Source organism: Carassius auratus, unplaced genomic scaffold, assembly GCF_003368295.1.
Source record: "Carassius auratus strain Wakin unplaced genomic scaffold, ASM336829v1 scaf_tig00003633, whole genome shotgun sequence".
Taxonomy (NCBI): Eukaryota; Metazoa; Chordata; class Actinopteri; order Cypriniformes; family Cyprinidae; genus Carassius; species Carassius auratus.
In genome coordinates, this window is record NW_020523535.1 from 856,130 (window position 1) to 876,370 (window position 20,241).

The following is a 20,241-nucleotide window of genomic DNA, read 5'->3' on the forward strand; positions in this document are numbered from 1 at the left end:
AACATTATTGGTTGTTAATAACATGTTAACTGAAGTATACAAGGAAATGTACAGAATGATATTCTTTTTGTTGTGTTCCACAAAAGAAATCTATAGCATTAGAACAACACAAAGGTGAGTAAATTAGGACAATTTGCATTTTTGAGTAAACTACAATATTATATTAAGATATAAACATGATATTTAATGGATAAGTTGTTCATTTATAATCTAGATAATTTGTTCTTTTTTCTCCTTGAAAGCTTCGCTACTCAGAGCCGGAGCTACTTTTCTCTGTATTTTCTGTACACGCTGTTGAATGACGTACACGTTTTTTTTTTAAAGTATATTATTTAGTGTATTTGCATTAAGATGGTTTGGAAGATGGATTTTTTTTTGTGTACTAAAATACAAAATACAGCTTCTTAAAGGTGTGTTTGTCAACAAACTCTTATGTTGCCACGCGCTCTTCTGCGTTTGCCCCATATGTTCCACTCTCCCCTCGTGCACACGCTGGTTTAGATGTAGTTTAATTGACAGGAGTGTTTTATAGCACTGTCATTCATCACCAGGGCCACTTGTGTAATCAGTTCATCTCGCGCTGAGCGAGAGCGTTGAGCACTGGAGAGAAAGCAGAGGGAGGAGGAGTTAAAACTTGCCCGAGGGTTTGAGAGCCGAGTGACTGTCATACCTCTCTCGGGTTCATATGTGGACGCGTGCGCTGATTTCTCCTGCTCCACGGCAGATCTGTGCGCTCGGAGGTGTCTTTCAGGAGCACCGGCTCTCTCTTCTACCGGACCGGACACCCGTGACAATGGTAGACATCTACTAAAGCCATCACGGAGAGATACGCGTTTGTACCGACTATGGCTGTAGACGGTAAGCTCTCCGTGTTAAACCAGTTATTATGTGATTCATAGTGCAGCCACATGCGAACTATTTCGCGTTTATTTCCACGGTGACATGAGTTACAGTAGACAGACAATACTTATGATTTGTGCTGTTTACTGTGCTGTTTTTTTTTTTTTTTGGTGTACTAATACCTACTTGTCTCTACTATGAATTTACTCTTTACATTACATCGTTTACACAATATTTACAGTACAATATATACAGTAACATTTATAATTTGAGGATATTTTATCCCATTTGCCAGAATTTTAACTTTTCTTTATCGTTAATTATATTACAAATGGTTCACAATTTTAAAAAGTGTAGCTACTATTCTTTAAACTATTATTTTACTGTAGTGTTTACTAATAGCCTATACTATGCAGTACTTCTATAAGAACATTATTTTACTATAATTTTTTTTTTTTTTTTTTTTTTTTTTTTTTGCTGTATCCTGTGATGCTATTTATATTTATATTTTTGCACATCATGTTGACTTTGTGCTCAACCTGCTGAAGGGAACACCAGCTAGAGTTCATGGGTTTGTAGCTCGACATAAACATAAAGTCTACCTGACATCCTACATGATAAATGAAAACACACACACACACATGTTTACAGTGATCTCAAGGGCTTTTATGTAATCGTAAGAAATATATGTTTTCCCTGCGGCCCAGGCAATAATATGTAATCATAGTATATCTGCAGTGCTCCGTGTGGTTCTGAAACGGACAGCAACATCTTGTCTCACTTTATCCTGACTTCTTCTTTTGTCCTTTTCCTAATTCTTTCTCATTTATCATGTCTGATAGTGTAGATTCAGTAACTTCAAAGAATATTTGACATAAAAACAAACATTTGCTGAAAATGTACTCATTCTCAGGCCATTCAAGATGTACACGTTTCTTCATCAGAACAGATTTGGAGAAAAAGCTTTGCATCACTTGTTCACCAGTGGATCTTCTGCAGTGAATGGGTGCCGTCAGAATGAGAGTCCAAACAGCTGATAAAAACATCACAATAATCCACAAGTAACCCACACCACTCCAGTCCATCAGTTAATGTCTTGAGAAGTAAGTATTTGTAAGAAATGAGTCCATAATCCATAATAATGCTTCCTCCAGTGAAAAAGTCCACTGACATATTTGTTTTGAACTGTTTTCGTTTGTAAACATATTTCTTTCCTGATTCACGTGAGACTGGAGGAGGCAATGTTATGGATGGCATATTTGTATTTTAACCAGAAGCAATGTTTTTATGTTATATAATAATTTATTGGCTTCTCACATCTTTATTTGATGGACTGGAGTGGTGTGAATTAGTTGTGGATTATTGTGATGTTTTCATCAGCTGTTTGGACTCTCATTCTGATGGCACCCTTTAACTGCAGAGCATCCAATGATGAACAAGTTTCTCTAACTCATCTACATCTTAGATGGAAAAGATTGTTTGCTTTGCACATATTTGTCCTATTGCACAAATATTGCCATATCATTCCCTTGGCAAGGTTAGCACTGAATAGCACTGGTTCCTGATTCACATAGAGCATGTTTGTGCTACTGCTCATATAAAGCTTTATCAGATCTGGAGAGGCACAGATGTTGGGTTAACCCTCTCTTGCCCTGTTTAACACCCGACAACCCTGAACCAATCCCAGCATGCAGCAGCAAGACTGGGTTGTTTTCTTGGTACCTAAGGGACCACCAGTGCATTAAGTGCATGGACGCATGTGTGTCACTCATTCATTCATGCATATAGTTGGATTAGAAATGCTACACTCATAAGCTCAACTCACAGATTCTAACCACACACGTCTTAACAAAAATGAATTTCATTAATTTGGCCATTTCGCTTCAGTCATCTTAGCAGAAATTTTTGCTTCTTTTTTATTGGAAAAAAATATTGTGCCGTATATTTTACTCCATAAAAATAAAGAATAAATAAATAAATAAATAAATAAACAAAGCAAGCATAACTTTCACATTTATATTCTTCTTTTAACTCAACTGCTGATAGATGAACAGCTTTCCCATTTGGTTTATTATACTTTTGACTTGGTCCTTCATCTGAATGCATATATAATGGAAGGTTTGTGAGAAAAGGCTCAAAAATATATATATTTACCTTACATTTACATTTATTCATTTAGCAGATGCTTTTATCCAAAGCGACCTACAGATGAAGACAGTGGAAGCAATCAAAAACAACAAAAAGAGCAATGATATAAGCCAGCCTTATGTTTTCAGCAAGCTCTCTGTGTGTGTGTCAGTCGCTATCTGTTTGTGAGTCTTATTTAGTGTCGTTTGTCCACTGATAAACTCCATTGTCATAGCTTCAATCAAGAGAGGTTCTGGGTTTGAGCAGGCAGTGTTCAGGCTATGTGTTTTCCCTGCCAGCAAAAAGAAAAAAGAAAAAAAAGTGTTGTCTGCTTGAGAGTGAAGCGTGCAGTGTCAGCTCTTGAGGGAGTTGACAGCTGCGATGCGAGCGTTTTGGTTCACTCTCGTAAGGCTCTCTTTGAGGAGGGAGCCTTCATTGGTGTTTCTTGTGGTGCCAGCCCCGCTTTCGCCAAGGCGGAGTGGTGGTTGTGCTCGCGGGTTTCGCTTTCAGATCCGCTGGAAGGAATTTAGAATGTAGCAGTCTCTATCTTCTTCCTTAACCACCAGATCCGGCGCCCGCTCTCGCGGGTTCGGAAGCGTACGTTTGCGGTACTTTCTCCACGGTGAGAGGGCACGACGCACTGCCTTTCTTTCTCTGAGGAGTTTGATGTGGAAGGTGTCGATGAGTTCGCCAGTTGCACAAGCATCAGTTCCTACAGCCGGTACTTCACTGTTCCGAGGAAGGATGAGGTGTTGTGTCCTTTTTAAGATCTGTGCTTTTTGAACTGCTCAGTCAGGGGACTGAAGTTCAGCACACTTGCACAGGCCAAGTCTGAGGACTGGTGTGACACGATCTATCAAAAGGATGCACTTATCTCCATCCTTCTTCATCGGAAGTTCCTGAGATTTGCTTTTGGGGGCAAAAGCCTACCAATACGGATCTTCCTCTGGCCTTGCACTCTCACCCCACACTTTCACGACTCAACCACATTGATGATTGTTTGATATTAGCTGAATGCACCTGCTTGGATAGAGTCGATTCTCACTGCAGTCATGAGAGTGAGAGAAGGCCGGTCACTCACTGTCAAGCAGTCTCGGAAATTGCTGGGTCTGATGGCAGCTGCATCCAACGGGAATGCTATTGGCCTGCTGTACATGAGACCCCTACGGTGGTGGCTCAAGACCAAGGGGTTCTCCCCAAGGGGAAACCCACTCCGCATGCTAAAGGTCATGCGCCGGTGCCTATATGCCTTAAACGTGGAGAAAACCTTGGTTCTTGTCTCAGGGCCCGGTGCTGGGAGCTCCTTGTCCCCAGGTATTCTAAAAACAGATGCATCCCTCACCGGCTGGGGTGCAGTCATGAGTGGCCACCCTACCCGCGCTCTGGGGAGTGGCCGCCATGCGACATGGCATATCATCTGCCCTAGGATCCTGGCTGGCTTTGAGCGCTACATTACTTTCTCCCAGACCTAAGAGGTCACCATGTGTTGCTGCGCACCGACAACACAGCAGTGGTCTCTTACATCAACCCCCAAGGAGTTCTGCGCTCACGCCATCTATACAAACTAGCGTACCAGAGCCTTATGTGGTCCCAGGGTAAACTCCTCTCGTGGAGAGCAGGCCACATTCCTGGGCATCTTAATAAGGGAGCAGACATCCTGTTGAGGCAGGGGCCAAGGCCCGGGAAATGGCGGCTTCACACTGAGGTGATGAAGCAGAGTTGGAGATGTTGGCCAGACTCGGGTGGATCTGTTTGCGACTGGAGAGACATTGCACTGTCCCCTCTGGCTTCCTGTGACTCATCCAGCTCCACTGGGGCTGGACGTCATAGTACAGATATGGCCAAGGCTTCATCCGTACGTTTTTCCCCCAATTGCTCTGCTCCTGGGAGAGGGTGCGTTGGGACGAAGTGCGGCTGCTGTTAGTAGCCCGTTATGGCCGAGCCGGGTATGGTTCCTGGGCCTGATTTCTCTTTTTGATGGCACTCCATGGTAGGTTCCTTTCAGGATAGATCTCCTCTCGCAGGCAGAGGGTGCCCCCCGCATGGAGCTTAGACGCTGTAGGTGTGGTCTCTGAGGAGGCACAACTCTTAGCTTCCGGTCTTTCAACAGAAGTTGTTGAGATCATTCTCCAATCCAGAACTCCCTCAATGAGGAAACTGTATGCCTTGAAGTGGAAGCTAGACACTTCTTGGTGTGGAGACCGTCAACTCGACCCAGTTAGCTGCCCGGTTGGTACAGTGCTGGAGTTCTTGCAGGCTCTCTGCAGGGTTGACCCACTCCACCTTGAAGGTCTTCATGGTGACCATGGTGGCCTACCGCGCCCCTCTCATTGGGCAGTCAGTGGGCAGAAACCTTCTGATTACATGTTTCCTCCATGGTGCACTGAGGCTGAGGCCTCCAGCCAAAAGTAGCTTATGCTAAGCGTAGATCAGGATGCTATCCTAAGCCTCGAGTCCTCTGATCTCCCCTCTCTTCGGGTCAAGACCCACTCCTTCTGAAGTTGGCCATTGGACGGGTTGTCCCCGATTACTCTCAGGCTCCTGTCTCGTTCTCTTGCTTTAGCTGTGCTCTTCCACACTAGGCAAAGATTTGAAAGTCTGGCGGCGTAGGCATTCTCGTTCCCCAAAGCGTCATCGACGCAGCTCAAGTTCCTGAAGAGGAACGTCTAAGGTTAAGTATGTAACCCTGGTTCCTCGAAGGAATGAGACGCTGCATTGCAGTGCCAAACTTCCGGCATCTCTGGCTGGCGCTTGCTTCATCCTTTGAGGCTGGCTGCCGGCTATGCCGCTCGTGCTTTTATGCTTCCTGGTCTCTGATGTCACCTGCCTATGACATCTCGCCCATCCATTGGACTGATTACACACGTTATTCAGAGATGTCACGCTGGAGGCGTTCCCAAAGCATCATCGACGCAGCCTCTCATTCCTTGGAGGAACCAGGGTTACATGCGTAACCTTAGACGTTTTCATTTCACAAAATCTTTTACTATACAGTTTTTAAACTTTTTTCTTGAAATTTATTTTAATTAAAAAAAAAGAGTTGCAGAATATAAAGTCAGAATTGTAATATGTAATATTTTTTCTTAGGAGAATTTTGAGATAAAAAGTTGCAATTACCTTTTGATTTTTTTTTACTCAGTGGAGACAAAAAAAAAAAAACACACAGAACCAGAACTGCGAAATGGAAACTCAGAATTGTGAGACATAAACTCAGAATTACAAGAATTTTTGTTTTTAATTCAGATTTTATATCTCACAATTTAAAAAATTGCAGTTACACAGTTACCAAAATTTTATTTAACTACCTCTCCTTCTTTTTCTTTTTTTCTTTATTCAGAATTAAGTCAAGTTATTATGGCCCTGCTCCATACTTTACTTGTAAGTGAAATGCACAATTTCTGTTTAAGTAAGTCTAATTATTGTCTGTGTTAATCGACAGTATGTCACAGTTGCTTGATGAAAGAGCTTAACTAGAACTGAACCCAGAACATTCCTTTAACAGTGCTCCTAAATCTGTTCCTTTAAGGGCTTTTGTCCTAAAGCCTTTTGATCTTGTTTGTACTCAGTGAGCACATGACCGAAGTTATGTCCCTTTGAACTGATTCTAACATTAACAATAAAAGAAGAAAAGGCCTTTTCTCATGTTTGTTTAGGATGGGCTCTTAACAGCTATTTGGTGTCCTGCCCTAAAGTTGGCTTTGGAGAGCTTTTGAAATGGGATCCTGCCTCAAATGGTGTGGAGTGTGGGGGTTTGTGTCACTTGTGTCCTCACAGGCTTTGTAACCACCTTAAACCATCCATCCCTTTATCCCCCAATCCTTTGGTATCCTATCTTTTAGAAGCAGACAAAGGTTTTTGCTAAAATGAATTTTGTGTGTGTTTGGATTTCTGTGGATTTTTGATCTGTGTGTGTGAGTTTTCATTATGTTTTTGTGCTGTTGTATGCATGTTTGGATTTCAAGTCTCGTTCCGTTGGCCTGTTGTTGGTCTTAATATCCTCTAACGTTGTCACTGTGGTTCACACAGCATCTGTGCTGACATCAGGGGAAGAGAAAGTAAATAAGATTTGCCTGCTTTTTTTCTTGTTGTGATTCTGTTCTTAAATGAAAAGACGTTCTGTCCACGCATCAGTGTAGATGGATATTTTTGTGTCTGACTTTGATCTGGTTAGACAGTTCACCATCAGGTGCATTCACACCCATTCTAGTCAAAAATAACAAAGGAATGCGTACAGGATTGACAGAATATCTATAACAATTTGGAACCAGAATCTCATGGAGTCAAATAGGAATCTTTTAGGAATGACTATATGAAAAATGTATGCAGTGCCACGTGGCTGATAGGGTGTTCTGGGTGATTGTTTGGGAGTTGCCTTGTGGTGCTCTAGGGTGTTTTTAGGTGCTATGTTCAGTGGTTGTTAGGGGATTGCAGGCAGGAAGTTGCTGGGATGGGAGGTTGCTTACTGGTTCAAGTTAAAGGAGCCTTTCACGTCTCTATTAAATTAAAGTGCGTTTCTATCTTCTATGTAAATGTGTTTTTTAAACATCTCCTGCCATTCTCAAATTGTAAGTCTGGTTGCTTAAAAAAGCAAAAATATGTTAGTAGCACAATCAGAACAGGTCGAATTTAATACTTTTAAGTTGGAAATTTGTTCCAATCCCTAATGTAATAAATAATCATTAACAGACAGCAATTATAAATATAAATTAACTGTGCCGAAACCTCTGTTGGATCTTTTTAAAATGATACAGTTATGGTGAAACCTCAAGATCCAGTTTACAGCTTGCTGATGCCTTTCTCATTCTAATCAGTAAGACTGTATAGATCCTACAATATCACATGCTTCATCCACATGCTGCCTCGTTATGGGTCAGCGCTACACTTCTGAGATTCCCTATGAATAAAAGTGGGATTGAGGGGGATGGGGTTTATTAGATGTGTCAAATAAACACTCACTCATCAATCCCTGTGGACTTTAAACAGATTGATCATGCGTTGAAACCCGGGAGGGAATCAATTTGGCTTAAATCAACAAGCATCTTTGTGAAAATGGACTGAGAGTAGGAAAGAGGCAGAGAGATGGCTGAAGAATTGAGAAGAAAGGTCCATTTAATTTGTTGGGAGGACTGATGGCAGGGCCGACCCGTGAGCTACGGATAATTTCTCTTGTGGAGGACAGAGCTTTACACCCTCAACATCCCGAGCGTTCTCATATTCGTTCTCCCCCCAGCGTTATCTAATTTCTTCAGTACTGTGGTCACTCTTCTTTCTTTTTTTTAAACGGCCAGTCTGTCAGCTCCTCTCATTCTGTTGTATTAGCAAAAGCACAGGCCGTGTCCAATATCTCGCCGTTAATTAGTGCTCCACGAAGAAAAGAAATGCATGATTGGGAAAGATAAAGGACGAAAGAGGTGAAGGATGTTAAAGAAAGATACAGAGAGAGAGAGAAATGGAGAAGAGATATTAGAAAGTGCTGAGAGGGTTTTGTTAATTAGCGATAATGCATTTGGTTTGAATTTGATGGAAATTGTTGGTCACGTGTATGCTAGTTAGTAATTGCTTTGGTTAAAGCAGTGGTTCACAAACAGGCGGCCGCAGGATACTTAATCCTATATTTAAATTAATAAATTAATATTAATGTGTTAAGATAATCAAACGTGAAATTAATTTAAAATGCTAAAAAGAAAACCATATAATCAAAATGCTAATTGAAAATATATTTTATTTATTTATTTATTTTTTTTACTTTTTGATGTCAAATATGATTTCATTCTTAGGGACCCTTCAATGTGTGAAGAAAATCTTAATTTTATTATAAAATAATAACACCAATATTAGTAATATTTAAAATTAAAGATGTCTCTAAAGATAATTATATATACAATCATAAGTTTACGTACCCCTTGCAGAAAATGCAAATCATAAATCATTTTCACAAAATAAGGGGGGTTACAAAAATGTTTACATCATCCAGCTATTAAACCATGGAACTATTCTAATAATGAAATTGGCGTGGCATGGTTGTTGGTGCCAGACGGGCCGGTCTGAGTATTTCACAATCTGCTCAGTTACTGGGATATTCATGCACAACCATTTCTAGGGTTTACAAAGAATGGTGTGAAAAGGAAAACACATCCAGCATGCGTCAGTCCTGTGGGTGAAAATGCCTTGTTGATGCTAGAGTTCAGAGGATTATTCTTTAATCGTGAACTGTTCGCCACCATTCATTATGTGTGATGGAGCTTTCTGATTGGTCAGTGGTCTTGCAGAAGGCACTATGCAGATAGCATGCAGCTCCTGCTGGCAAAAAGCAATTACACAATTACACTTATTTTTAACATCTGTATTATCAGTCTCGCCCAGCTCTACTCCAGCTAATGGATGCATTATGAATCGAGGGCTCAGTGGACCGCAGCATCTTTTTTTAATTCTTGTGTGTGCTTCTGTGCGTGATGAACAGCTCTACACATTTTACCCTTTCTCTCAAAATAGCACACATGGGTCATATCTCTGACTCGAAGTCTGTCTCTTCTCCTTTCTCTCACATCAGCTTCCTCTTTCTGACCTGCTTTGACCATCTGGTCATCCACACAAACACAGACCTCAGTTGGGAGGGGTGTAGGTGTGGAAAAAAAGTTAAAAAGTTGGAGGTTTACCCCACAGTTTATTCGATTTTATCTTCTGCTTTGCCTTTATTGTTGTACTGTGCACCGATTTTACCAGCATGGTTCTTTAATATATACTGCAATAAAGGACAGAAAATCCTGGTCTTGTTGCCTCTAGAGGAAATATTGCTCTATAGAGGAAATCTTTTTCGGTGATTTAAAGAAGTACACTTATTTTGATGTGTTGCCAAACATACTTGATTATAATTAAACATCAGTGGGTCAAGTCAACTTCAGATAATTGCATTTAATATGAATCAAACCATAATACATTTTAATTTAATTGCAATTAACATGCAGTTAAGTGATTCAGAACTGTTAAACAGAGACCATTAAACCAGTGGCGTAGCAATAGAGAAAATTGGGTGGGTCTAGGGGTGTGGGATATGATGATTTTTGAAAATAAAAATGTCTCTACGAACTGCTTTTGGAGAATTATTGTAATATTGTGCTATTAGTAGTTGCGGTTCTGACGTCTCAGTGCTCACACACTAAAAGCGTGTCAAATAGCTAATTACTAAACTAAGTTACTGTATGTATTGCATCTGATTGCGCAAATACTGTCAAAAACACACATGGTTTAAATAAAAACACAGTTGCTAATGTCTAAAGTGACAGTAAAAGGGACAGTACTAAACATGCTGCCACTTGTCATTAAAGGGATAGTTCACCCAAAAATTATAATTATGTCATTATTTTCTCACTTACACATTGTCCCAAACCTGTAGTACTTTATTTATTGTCCTAAACACAAAATAAGATATTTTGATTAAGCAAACAGTAGCTGGTTTTCATTGAATTTAATAATATAACAATGGTATAATAATGTAAATGATGGTATAAAAATAAAAGACTTAGACAGAATTGACAGACAGGTGACAGAATTTCCATTTTTGGTTGTGCTGTTATTTTAATATTAATAAAACAACAAAACACAAAGAGAAAAATCACTCACTGCTCTTTACTGAAGAACTTTAATACAGTTGCTTTCATAAGAATCAATGTACAACTGATGTATGTAATGTATATATAGTTTTCACTTTTTATATTTGTATATTAAATACTGCTAGATACACCTACTGTGCCTGAAAAATAAAGCACTGTTTGTTTTATTCGTATTATGTTTATTTGTAATGTGTATCTTTGTTCTTAGTTTTTAATAACAGATAAAATAATGACAAAGAGTTTCATCTTCGCTCATTTTGGCCTAAATGTCTGCCATTCTTTGTTACTTTGAAAGGCTTTGTTTTTATTATAGAGAAATTTGTGATTTTCTTTATGATTCTGGGTAATTCTTGCTGGGTTATTCTCATAATTTCACTTTTGCTTAGCAAAGCAATCATGGATTAATAAACAATGAAGAATTAAGGTTATTTAGACTGTTAAAAATATTTTTAATGCCATCTGACATTCAAAAATTTGTACCAATGACAAACAACATGGAATTTTCCCTTTTTTTGTTTCCAGCAAATGCTAAATAAATAAATAAAATAAAAATCACAGAAATACAGTTGCAATTAATAAGAAAATTATTTCTGAATGACCTGTGTCTAGCTGTTTAACTATTACATTTTGACATTTTTAGCTATTTAAATACACAGTGAAATGACATTGACAATTAACATTCTTTAAATTTAAATGTAAAATCATTTAAAGATGTCCTTAAATTTATATCAAGTATATAAAGACTCCAATGTAGGTAGTAGATGTGCACTGCTTAGGGTAGTTCAACATATAGTTCACTCAAAAATGAAAATTCTGTCATTTATTACTCAACTTCATGTCGTTACAAACCCGTAAGACCTTCCTTCATCTTCAGAACACAAGTTAAGATATTTTCGATGATATTCGAGAGCTTTCAGACCAGGGTGAATAAAAAGCGACAATTTTCATTTTTGGGTGTATTATTGTCAAACACTTAAGCTCTGAAGCAAAGATCTACACCTGAGAGCAGTGTACTCCGTTATAGAGCCTGTCTATGGAAGGACAATTTTCAAAAGGAATTGCAATTATAATTTCAATTGCGTTTTCCACATGTGACAAATTGTGACAAAATCCAAACACAATTGCAAATCTTGAACAAAAACACTGTTTCAAAAACCCTGAACAAAAATTACTGTTTCCGTTTTCATGAATGCACAGGGACTGCCAAATTTCAAATGGAAAAGCAAAGTCCGTTTGCAGCTGTATTTTCCATGTATTATGATTAATAAGCCTGTCATATTGATCAAATACTGCATCATAGCATCTTTACAGTATTAAATAGGAAAATAGTGTGTAATAATGCGAAGGGATAACAGTAAACACTCAGTTTTCAGTTAAAGTCAGTTCATCATTGATTCAGTGATGTATCGTCCCTCTGTGCAATCAAGTCAATGATATTGCTTGATCTTAATGGTCCCCAACTAAGGAAAACCAAGGAACCGAAACTCCATCGGTGACGGAATGGAGAAAAAAACCTTGGGAGAAACCAGACTCAGTTGGGGGTCAGTTCTCCTCTGACCTACGGAAGTTCTAAGCGGCCATACATTATAATATTTTTTCTTCTTGTTTTCTCGTTATAACGACTTAATTTTCTCGTTATCTCGACATAACGAAGTTCGTTTTCTCGTTATAACGACTTCATTTTCTCGTTTTCTCGACATAACGAAGTTCGTTTTCTCGACATAACGAAGTTCGATTTCTCGTTATAACGAATTAATTTTCTCTAAGAAGTTACAAAACTGCGCCAGCAGGTGGCACTATAGATCTGAATATAACTGAAGGGGTGTTGTACACCATCCACTTTACTGTACGCGGACCTTCCTCGTGATCGCTATAATTTGTGCAGTCTTCATTACTGACATTTAATTAATTCATAAATGTTAAATGCTTGAATCAATATGAATATTTTGTGTATTAAGTTCCTGCTAGATGCATGAGTTTCACCAACGCGTTCTGTGTCATAAAATAACTGCTTATCAAAACCAAGGTTGACATCACTGTATTCTGTTTATCTACAGTAGGACGGGATTTAACGATCTAGGCTGATGTGCTTCTTTTCCTTATTACTAATCTTTATTGTTAACCATATTGAGGAGAAATGTGATGTATATGTAAAATCCATAGGCTAATTTAATTCAGTTTTGTTCTATAATGTTGTAATCGTTTTTTTTCTACACACACACACACACACACTACACGTAGTCCTACACATGGACGCTCTTTTCAAACAGAAGCTTGTAACACACATGATATCTGCCACATCATATAATGACTACTACAAATTACAAATTATATATAATTTTATTTCAAATAAAGGGAAAATGAAAAGTGAGTTTAATCCAAGCAGCTCTAATTTCACGGTGTTGCCATTTAAAGTTAATTACAAAAACAAAGGGTTCTTGTACTGTCTCTGGAAAAATCAACAGTGATTGATCAGCCTTTATTTATATACAGTATTGTAGACGTTATTACCTAGGCGAAGCTAAATTTGCTCAAATATAGGCTACAGTAAGAGCGCCTGCATGGCTGTCCATCAGAGGCCTGTCAAAGTTGAGTTCATTACTATAGCAACAGTAAAACTGTCATGTCCTTATAATGAGAAAACAAACTTTCGTTATGTCGAGATAAGGAGAAAAATAAGTCGTTATAACGAGAAAACGAACTTCGTTATGTCGAGATAACGAGAAAATTAAGTCGTTATAACGAGAAAACAAAGAGGAAAAAAAAAAATATAATGCATAGCCGCTTAGAACTTCCGTACTGACCAGACGAAACCAGTAGTTCAATTCCCGGCTGCAGCAAAGACAGATTGTGCAGAAGAATTATCTGTTTCCAGTGGTCTTGTCCTGGTGGTCCTCTGAGACAAGGTCTTTACAGGGGATCTGTATCTGGGGCTCTAGTTGTCCTGGTCTCCGCTGTCTTTCAGGGCAGTAGAGGTCCTTTCTAGGTGCTGATCCACCATCTGATCTGGATACGTACTGGATCCGGGGGACTGCAGAGACCCTCTGGTCTGGATACAGACTGGATCTGGTGGCTACGGTGACCTCGGAATGGGCCTTACTGAAAGTTAACACCCGTACCTACGCCTCTGCTATAAACTATTAAAAATGGATGATGGATGCGCTGTGCACTCAGGCACTGGGATTCGCTTGGTTGTCAAAATAAAAGTCATATTCTGACACATCAGCCAAGCAGAAGAAAACTTATCAGCCAATAAATAATAAATGCGAAATATCTGGCATAAATAAAAAAGTGCAAATAAAAAATAAAAGCGTCATTAAAATACAATAAGAATAAGGAAAATAAGTATTTTCCAAGTGAATATGCAAAGATATAGTGAAAATAATTGTATTTAATGAAATCTGAATAAAATAATCGAGATCCCAGGATTTGACAAAGAGTTCGAGAAATGGTAGGACATTCATACACACAGAAATTATACCAAGAACCAGAGAAAATATTTTAACTAGTGATCAACCAGTCAGTGCCAATGTCGATATCTGTAGAACATGGTGACTGTTTAAAAATACAATTTATTAATGGCAATAAAGACATACACAAAATTCCAGAATTCATTTTTAAAATATATTTAAGTTAACTAAAAGTTTTGAAAACTGAAAATGTGAACTACATATATTTCAGTCAACCCCGAATGACCATATATTAGCAAGTTAATCAGCCTGACTAAAATATCGCTCTATCACTCATTTTAATATTGGGTGAGTTTCAAAATGTCATGAATGTCTATTTATGACAAAAATAAGGTTCCATCTTTCTTACCTGAGTTTTACTTTCTATTTTTTTTTAGTTATATTTAAATAAGACAAACTACCACTCCTTAAAGTACACTCCCATAATCACTGGGCATCAATAATGTTTCCTAGAGGTCACACATTATCTCTGTGACTCTAATATCTATGCTGTGACACACTGATGCTCTCTGCTGCTTAACTGAGTGTGTGTGTGTTTGTGAGGTACTAGTGTATCACTGACCTTTTAACATGTCTTGTTCTAGTAATCCACTCTGAAAGAGTCCAGACCAACTTATCTGTGATCAGAAAGGATTTGATGTATACTGGCATGTGTGTGAGAGAGAGAGTGAGGGAGGAAAGTGGGTAATACACTCTGGCAGGCCTTCTCAGCAGGAACAGTCCTCTTAGTTTTTGAACTCAAGCTGAAGCTTCAAAGTCACCCTCAGGATTTACCCCTCGCTGGCTCGAGACTGTTATTGAATTACATAATTCCCAGACCTAAAATAAGGACTGTTAAATATTAAATGCATTAAAGACATAAAAACCAGGGCTCCTTCTGAGATGGCAAACCAAAAAGGTTTGAACCCTCTGAACCATTACATCTTGAATTTCCAGTGTGTGTGTCAGTCAAAATCAGTCTATCATACATATTTCTTGTGTGAAATATGATGTGGAAATATTAACTGTGGGGAACATCTGTGGCTTCCTTTATAAATTTGAATGGAAAAAATCACATGAAATGAATCTGGCACTGGCACAGTGTTTTTTTTCTTCTTTTTTTTTGGCCAGTGGAGAGTTGTTTGACATTTTGAGATATCTGTCCATATACCTTATAATTCAATTTGACAGACTATGCAAATTACTTTAAGAATGAAAAAGTATGTGACTATGTTTTGATATTTAGTTTTTAGATCTTTTTCTATAGAATATGTTCCAGAACCAACTTTAGAACCTTCTCCAAGCAACACATGGTTGTGGTGTTTGGTTCCTGAATAAATCAGTGTTTTTGAACAAATCCGTTGAGTAAATGATTCAGTCACTCACTCGTAAATACATACACTTCTTTGTTCCTAGTGTGTTTGAATGAATCAGTTGAGTGAATCATTAAAATGTCTCCCTCATAAAGAGTCACTTGTTTCTGTTTCTGTTTGAATAAATTGACTGAGTAAATGATTCAATGACTCACTAAGAAACACAGCCATTCATTTTGATCCCGATTGAATCCATGTGTTTGAATGAATCAGCTGAGTAATTATTCAATGACTCATTCATAAAGACAGTTTCTGGATCCCAGTTTCACATACATATATCCCCTAAAAGTATGTAATCTTTTGTGAAGAAAAAGTACATAAATATGTTTTGGCAAGTTTGTCTACTCTTCTACTTTGTCATTGTAAAGTGGCCTGTCAATCATTTTTGTCACTGTTAATGTCCTCACATACAAACTACACATTTGATGCTTACTTAACAATACTTCCTATCATATTGAAGAGTAAAAAGTAGCACACTAATCTGCCAGTCAGGTGTCTTTCATGCTGACAACTCTCCTCATGCTTTTGCATAATGATGCATTTAAACATTGATAACGTCTTTTTAAAAGTTTACAAAGTTGTCGCAGATTAAATAGATGTTTTTCATCAGGTTATTGATTAGTAAACATGCAAAACTCTTTCTCTAAGGCACGAACTTCTCTAAGGCACGTTATCTGATTTGGTTTAAAAAAAAATTGTTATGCTGGTTTTAAGTCTTTTCACACGCCAATAGCAATTACTACGTTAAGTGAATTTACATGTATTTACTGACCTGACAATAAAGTTACTTACAATTATACAATTAAGATTAATTACTGATTAATTACTGATAACACATTAATGCTTATTTTGCACTCAAGCCTGGCTCAGACTACAGGAGGTTTTTAAAATCCTAACTGATTATGAAATCTGGTTGCAGCACACACATAAGGAGAATCTTCACAGATTTTCTTCCCTCAAATCCTAAACATACACACACCACAAGATTTGAAAATCGTGGTGCATTACACACACTTTAAGATATTATTAAGATTATCATGCCAGAGAGAGCCCTTCACGTGATCTCACAAAGCAGATCATCAATTGATGTTTCAGCAGCTCACCCTGCTTCCCAATGTATAAATAAAAGTGTCCCAAAGCATACGTAGTATGTTGATAAGAATATGCCAAAAGTCCACGGATGGTCTACTATTTCAGGTATGTTTTTGAATTGTGGATCCATACACAATTTAATGCTAATATTGCCTACAGTCAGGATGACCAGACATCCAGAAAAATTTGGGACAGTCCCGAAATCTAAATGTTTTCCCGAATCCCGAATCTGGACCTAATTGTCCTGAAAATTTTACTAAAGCAAATTCTTGAGTAGTTATTGTCTGATAAACATTAAAAACTGTCTGCGGAGGTTGAGTCGTCCTGCAACCAGCCCCCGCCGGCTGCTCATTGGCTACTGCATCTTTTTTCTAAGTTCTAAAAAAATACCCTAGGTGGCTAGGCACGAATTTAGATATTCATTTATCTAATTAATCTATATACACAAATTCAATACAACCTTTTTGTCCCCTTTTAGTTTTAAAGCTTGATGAAGATAGCACAAGTTGCTGCAGTTGCAAGAAGGACAGTGATGCACGCGTACACGAGTGATTGACAGTTTGTGGCACTGTGTATAAAAAATACTCAGCTACACAATTATTTGGTTATTTTCGTTTAAGCTCATTATCGTTAGCATTACAGAAAGGTCTGATTTACCCACTGTTACAACAGTCATTGTTTTTTTAGTTTTTTTATGACATTTGAGTTCATGATTTTAATGATGTTGTTTTTTGTGGCAGACTAAAGACAAATGACAGACTGTTGATATTTGAATAAAAATGTGTTTAGTTAAGGTTTGAAATTCATTATCTTTTATTATAGGCTAGGAGGTCTAATATAATAAGCCCCCCATCCCTTCACCCAAGACAAAATACAGAAATATGATGCAATTGTACTTACATGAATGGGGTCTTTTATCACAGGGACGGCTCCATGTTTTAATAGCAAATGATGTGTGAATAGCGAAAGAAATGCTTATATAAAAGGAATTCCGTTCTCGTCTACGTCATTAGATCCACAATCAATAAAAACCAGCCGAAACTTGTACCAACCCGGAAGATTTTCGGCACAGGAATTTTCTGTCATTTTTCTAAATTACTTTTTATAACTTTGGCCATGTTTAGCATGAGAATCCATCTATTTAACACTGTGAACAACTCTGAATACATGAAACACCTATATACCCCCCTTTAAACAAATACATGAAGAGTGTAGTATAAGTAAATTGCAAATTGGGATGCAGCATAATTTTACCATTTGTTAGCTAACATGATAGCAACTTTCCACACTCACTCGGTACGCTCAAAACTGAAGCGGTTTTACCCCAGAGCTTCTCTTTGTCCTTACTGTTGTGGTACGTTTACACAGTTACACGTTACACAGATTATCGTGCAAAACTTCCACAAGCAGTTTCCTCCATGTCCACTATCAAATCGGCCTGTATGACGAGTTGTTTTGCACATTGGCTATTTTTAAAAGTGCTGATGTAATCATTGTTGTATAAAATCCTAAATATCAAACATGTTTGATATGATCGGGGACTCCCCAATTTGTGTGCAAGCAGATCGGGAGGTGTGGGATTTGATCTGTAAACACCTCACACTACCAGATAATCTGTGCCGAACATTGGAAAAGATCGAGGTCCTCAACAATATTTTTTTTTTCTCAGATTCTCAGGAGGGTAAAATCGGGCTAAACCCTAACCCTAACCCTAACCCTAACTACCCTAAGTACACTAAAAAGCAAACATTAAAGGCAAACCTTGGCAGAGACGTATACTAGTATCTGGTATTATAGTTAATAGTCAAAATGTAGGTACTAGCCTGGCTGTAGTGTGGAATAAATGCTAAAAATATTGGACTACTTTGCATATACCACAATATTTTGATTAAATATAGTATCTGTTTACAACATTTGCCAGTGGTAGCTTTGATTCCTTTCTTGAAAAATAGCATTGGCAGACAGATGGAGAGAGTGTTCATTCAGCACAAGAGTCTGTGGAGAGAATGTGAATGCATTAAAGAGCGGCAGCTTTTATTCTCTTTTCTGTTCTGTGTCTAAATGGCCAGTGTTGGTTCCCCATGCCCAGACAGAACAAAACACAGACAGGTAAATGGCATAGCTTTCATGCGGAGAGAGAGAGGGGGGGGGGGGGAGCTGGGGAGAGTCTGATAACATGGCAATTAAAGCAAGAGAATCCAGTGATTGAAGAATAAAGCAACAATCAGAAAGACAGAGAGAGAGAGAGATTACACTTGCGCCTTTGAGGACTTGAGTGAGTTCACACCATTTACTAGTTCTCACGTTGTTCCAATCCTGTATGACTTACTTTCATCAGTGTATCATAAAAGACGATACATTATTTTGAAAAAAAAATTGGGGCCTGTAGACTATATAAATCTATATAAAAAAAAAAAAAAAAAAACCTTTAAAAACATTGTCTTCTTCCGCCGTAAAGCAAGAAGAAGAAGAAGACGCCGCACGTGCCTGCTGCTGAAAACATGCTCAGGAGAGTTCTAACAGTTCGGACATTGTGTAAATCAGAGGTAAAAAAACTATATAAATACTGTTCACCACAGACTGATTGTTTTGGGTCTTTACACATCAGTGTCTCGTCGTAATCCACTGGGTTTAATTGGTTTTAGCCGTGATTCCCATCTACTTACATTATAAGACTGATAGACTGCAATGGTTTGAGTTAAAAATCTCAGTTTGTGTTCTACTGAAGAAACAAAGTCACCTAAATCTTGGATGCCCTGGGGGTAAGCAGAAAAACATCAAATTTTCTTTTTGGGTGAACTAACCTTTTACAATGCCCTAATAACCAATTAGCAATTGTATATTAACCCTATATTAACCATCAGACACATTTTAAGAGACATTTGAGGAGATGAAAAGAAAGCAGGAGAGAGGAGAAGCTAAAAGAGAGAGAGGAATGAATGTGAGAACCGCGGCTTGGCTTGTGTCTGTAATGTGTCTGTAATGTATCGTATCGTATCTGTAATGTATCACTTCTCTTACTGTATCACTTCATGGTCCCAAGCAGGAAAATCTACTCTCAGACGTTTACATAGTTTATACAAACGTGCTATAAAAGTGTTTGAGAAACCTGACAGACATCATCGTCTTATAATTCAAAAACATAATCTCTTAACTCTTAAAAACTTTGTAATATTTCACAATTGTAGTTTATTGTGTAAAATTGTGGATGATCTTGCACCTCCACCTTTAAAGATGTTTGTTTAATTGTGCAATGACAGCATAAGACAGACAAGAGCCTCGTTAAGAGGTGACTGTGAAGCGCATTTTAGAAAAACTGATTTTGGACTATCAGCTTTTTCTGTAAAAGCTGTTAACAATTGGAATAGTTTACCAACTGATATTAGACAGTGTACAAACTTTGTGCAGTTTAAATTACATTTGAAAATATTTTTAAAGGCAAGTCAGGTTTGTGATCATTGATTATACAAGGTAATGACTTTGAATATGTAAAATAAATAATGAAAATATGGTGGAAAAAAATTCTCCCACTGTACAGAAAAAGTTTGCATTTTGTACGTATTTGCAAACGTGTGTGTGTGTGTGTGTGTGTGTTTGTGTGCACGTGCACAAGTTAAACTCACACTGATTTGTGCAGCAGCACCTACTGTGAGTATCTCAACTGAGGCGGACTGTTTGCACCTAGATGTCTGATCAGTAAGCAGATTGCAGTTCAGTAAACACACACACACACACACACAGCTGTGACTT

The 20,241-nt window shown here is 38.1% G+C and overlaps 1 protein-coding gene across 2 annotated transcripts in view; it reads left to right on the forward strand.

Annotated features, from left to right (window-relative positions):
* Positions 1 to 522: 522 nt before the first annotated feature.
* LOC113070285 (sterile alpha motif domain-containing protein 10-like) overlaps positions 523 to 20,241 on the forward strand; it is an 80,022-nt gene continuing 60,303 nt past the window's right edge. The window contains exon 1 of one of the 2 annotated variants that reach the window (XM_026243524.1): positions 523 to 858. In XM_026243524.1, coding sequence (XP_026099309.1) covers positions 846 to 858 — 13 coding nt within the window. In that variant the 5' untranslated portion in view covers positions 523 to 845. The remainder of the gene's footprint in view (positions 859 to 20,241) is intronic. The other variant, XM_026243525.1, reaches the window with a different exon arrangement.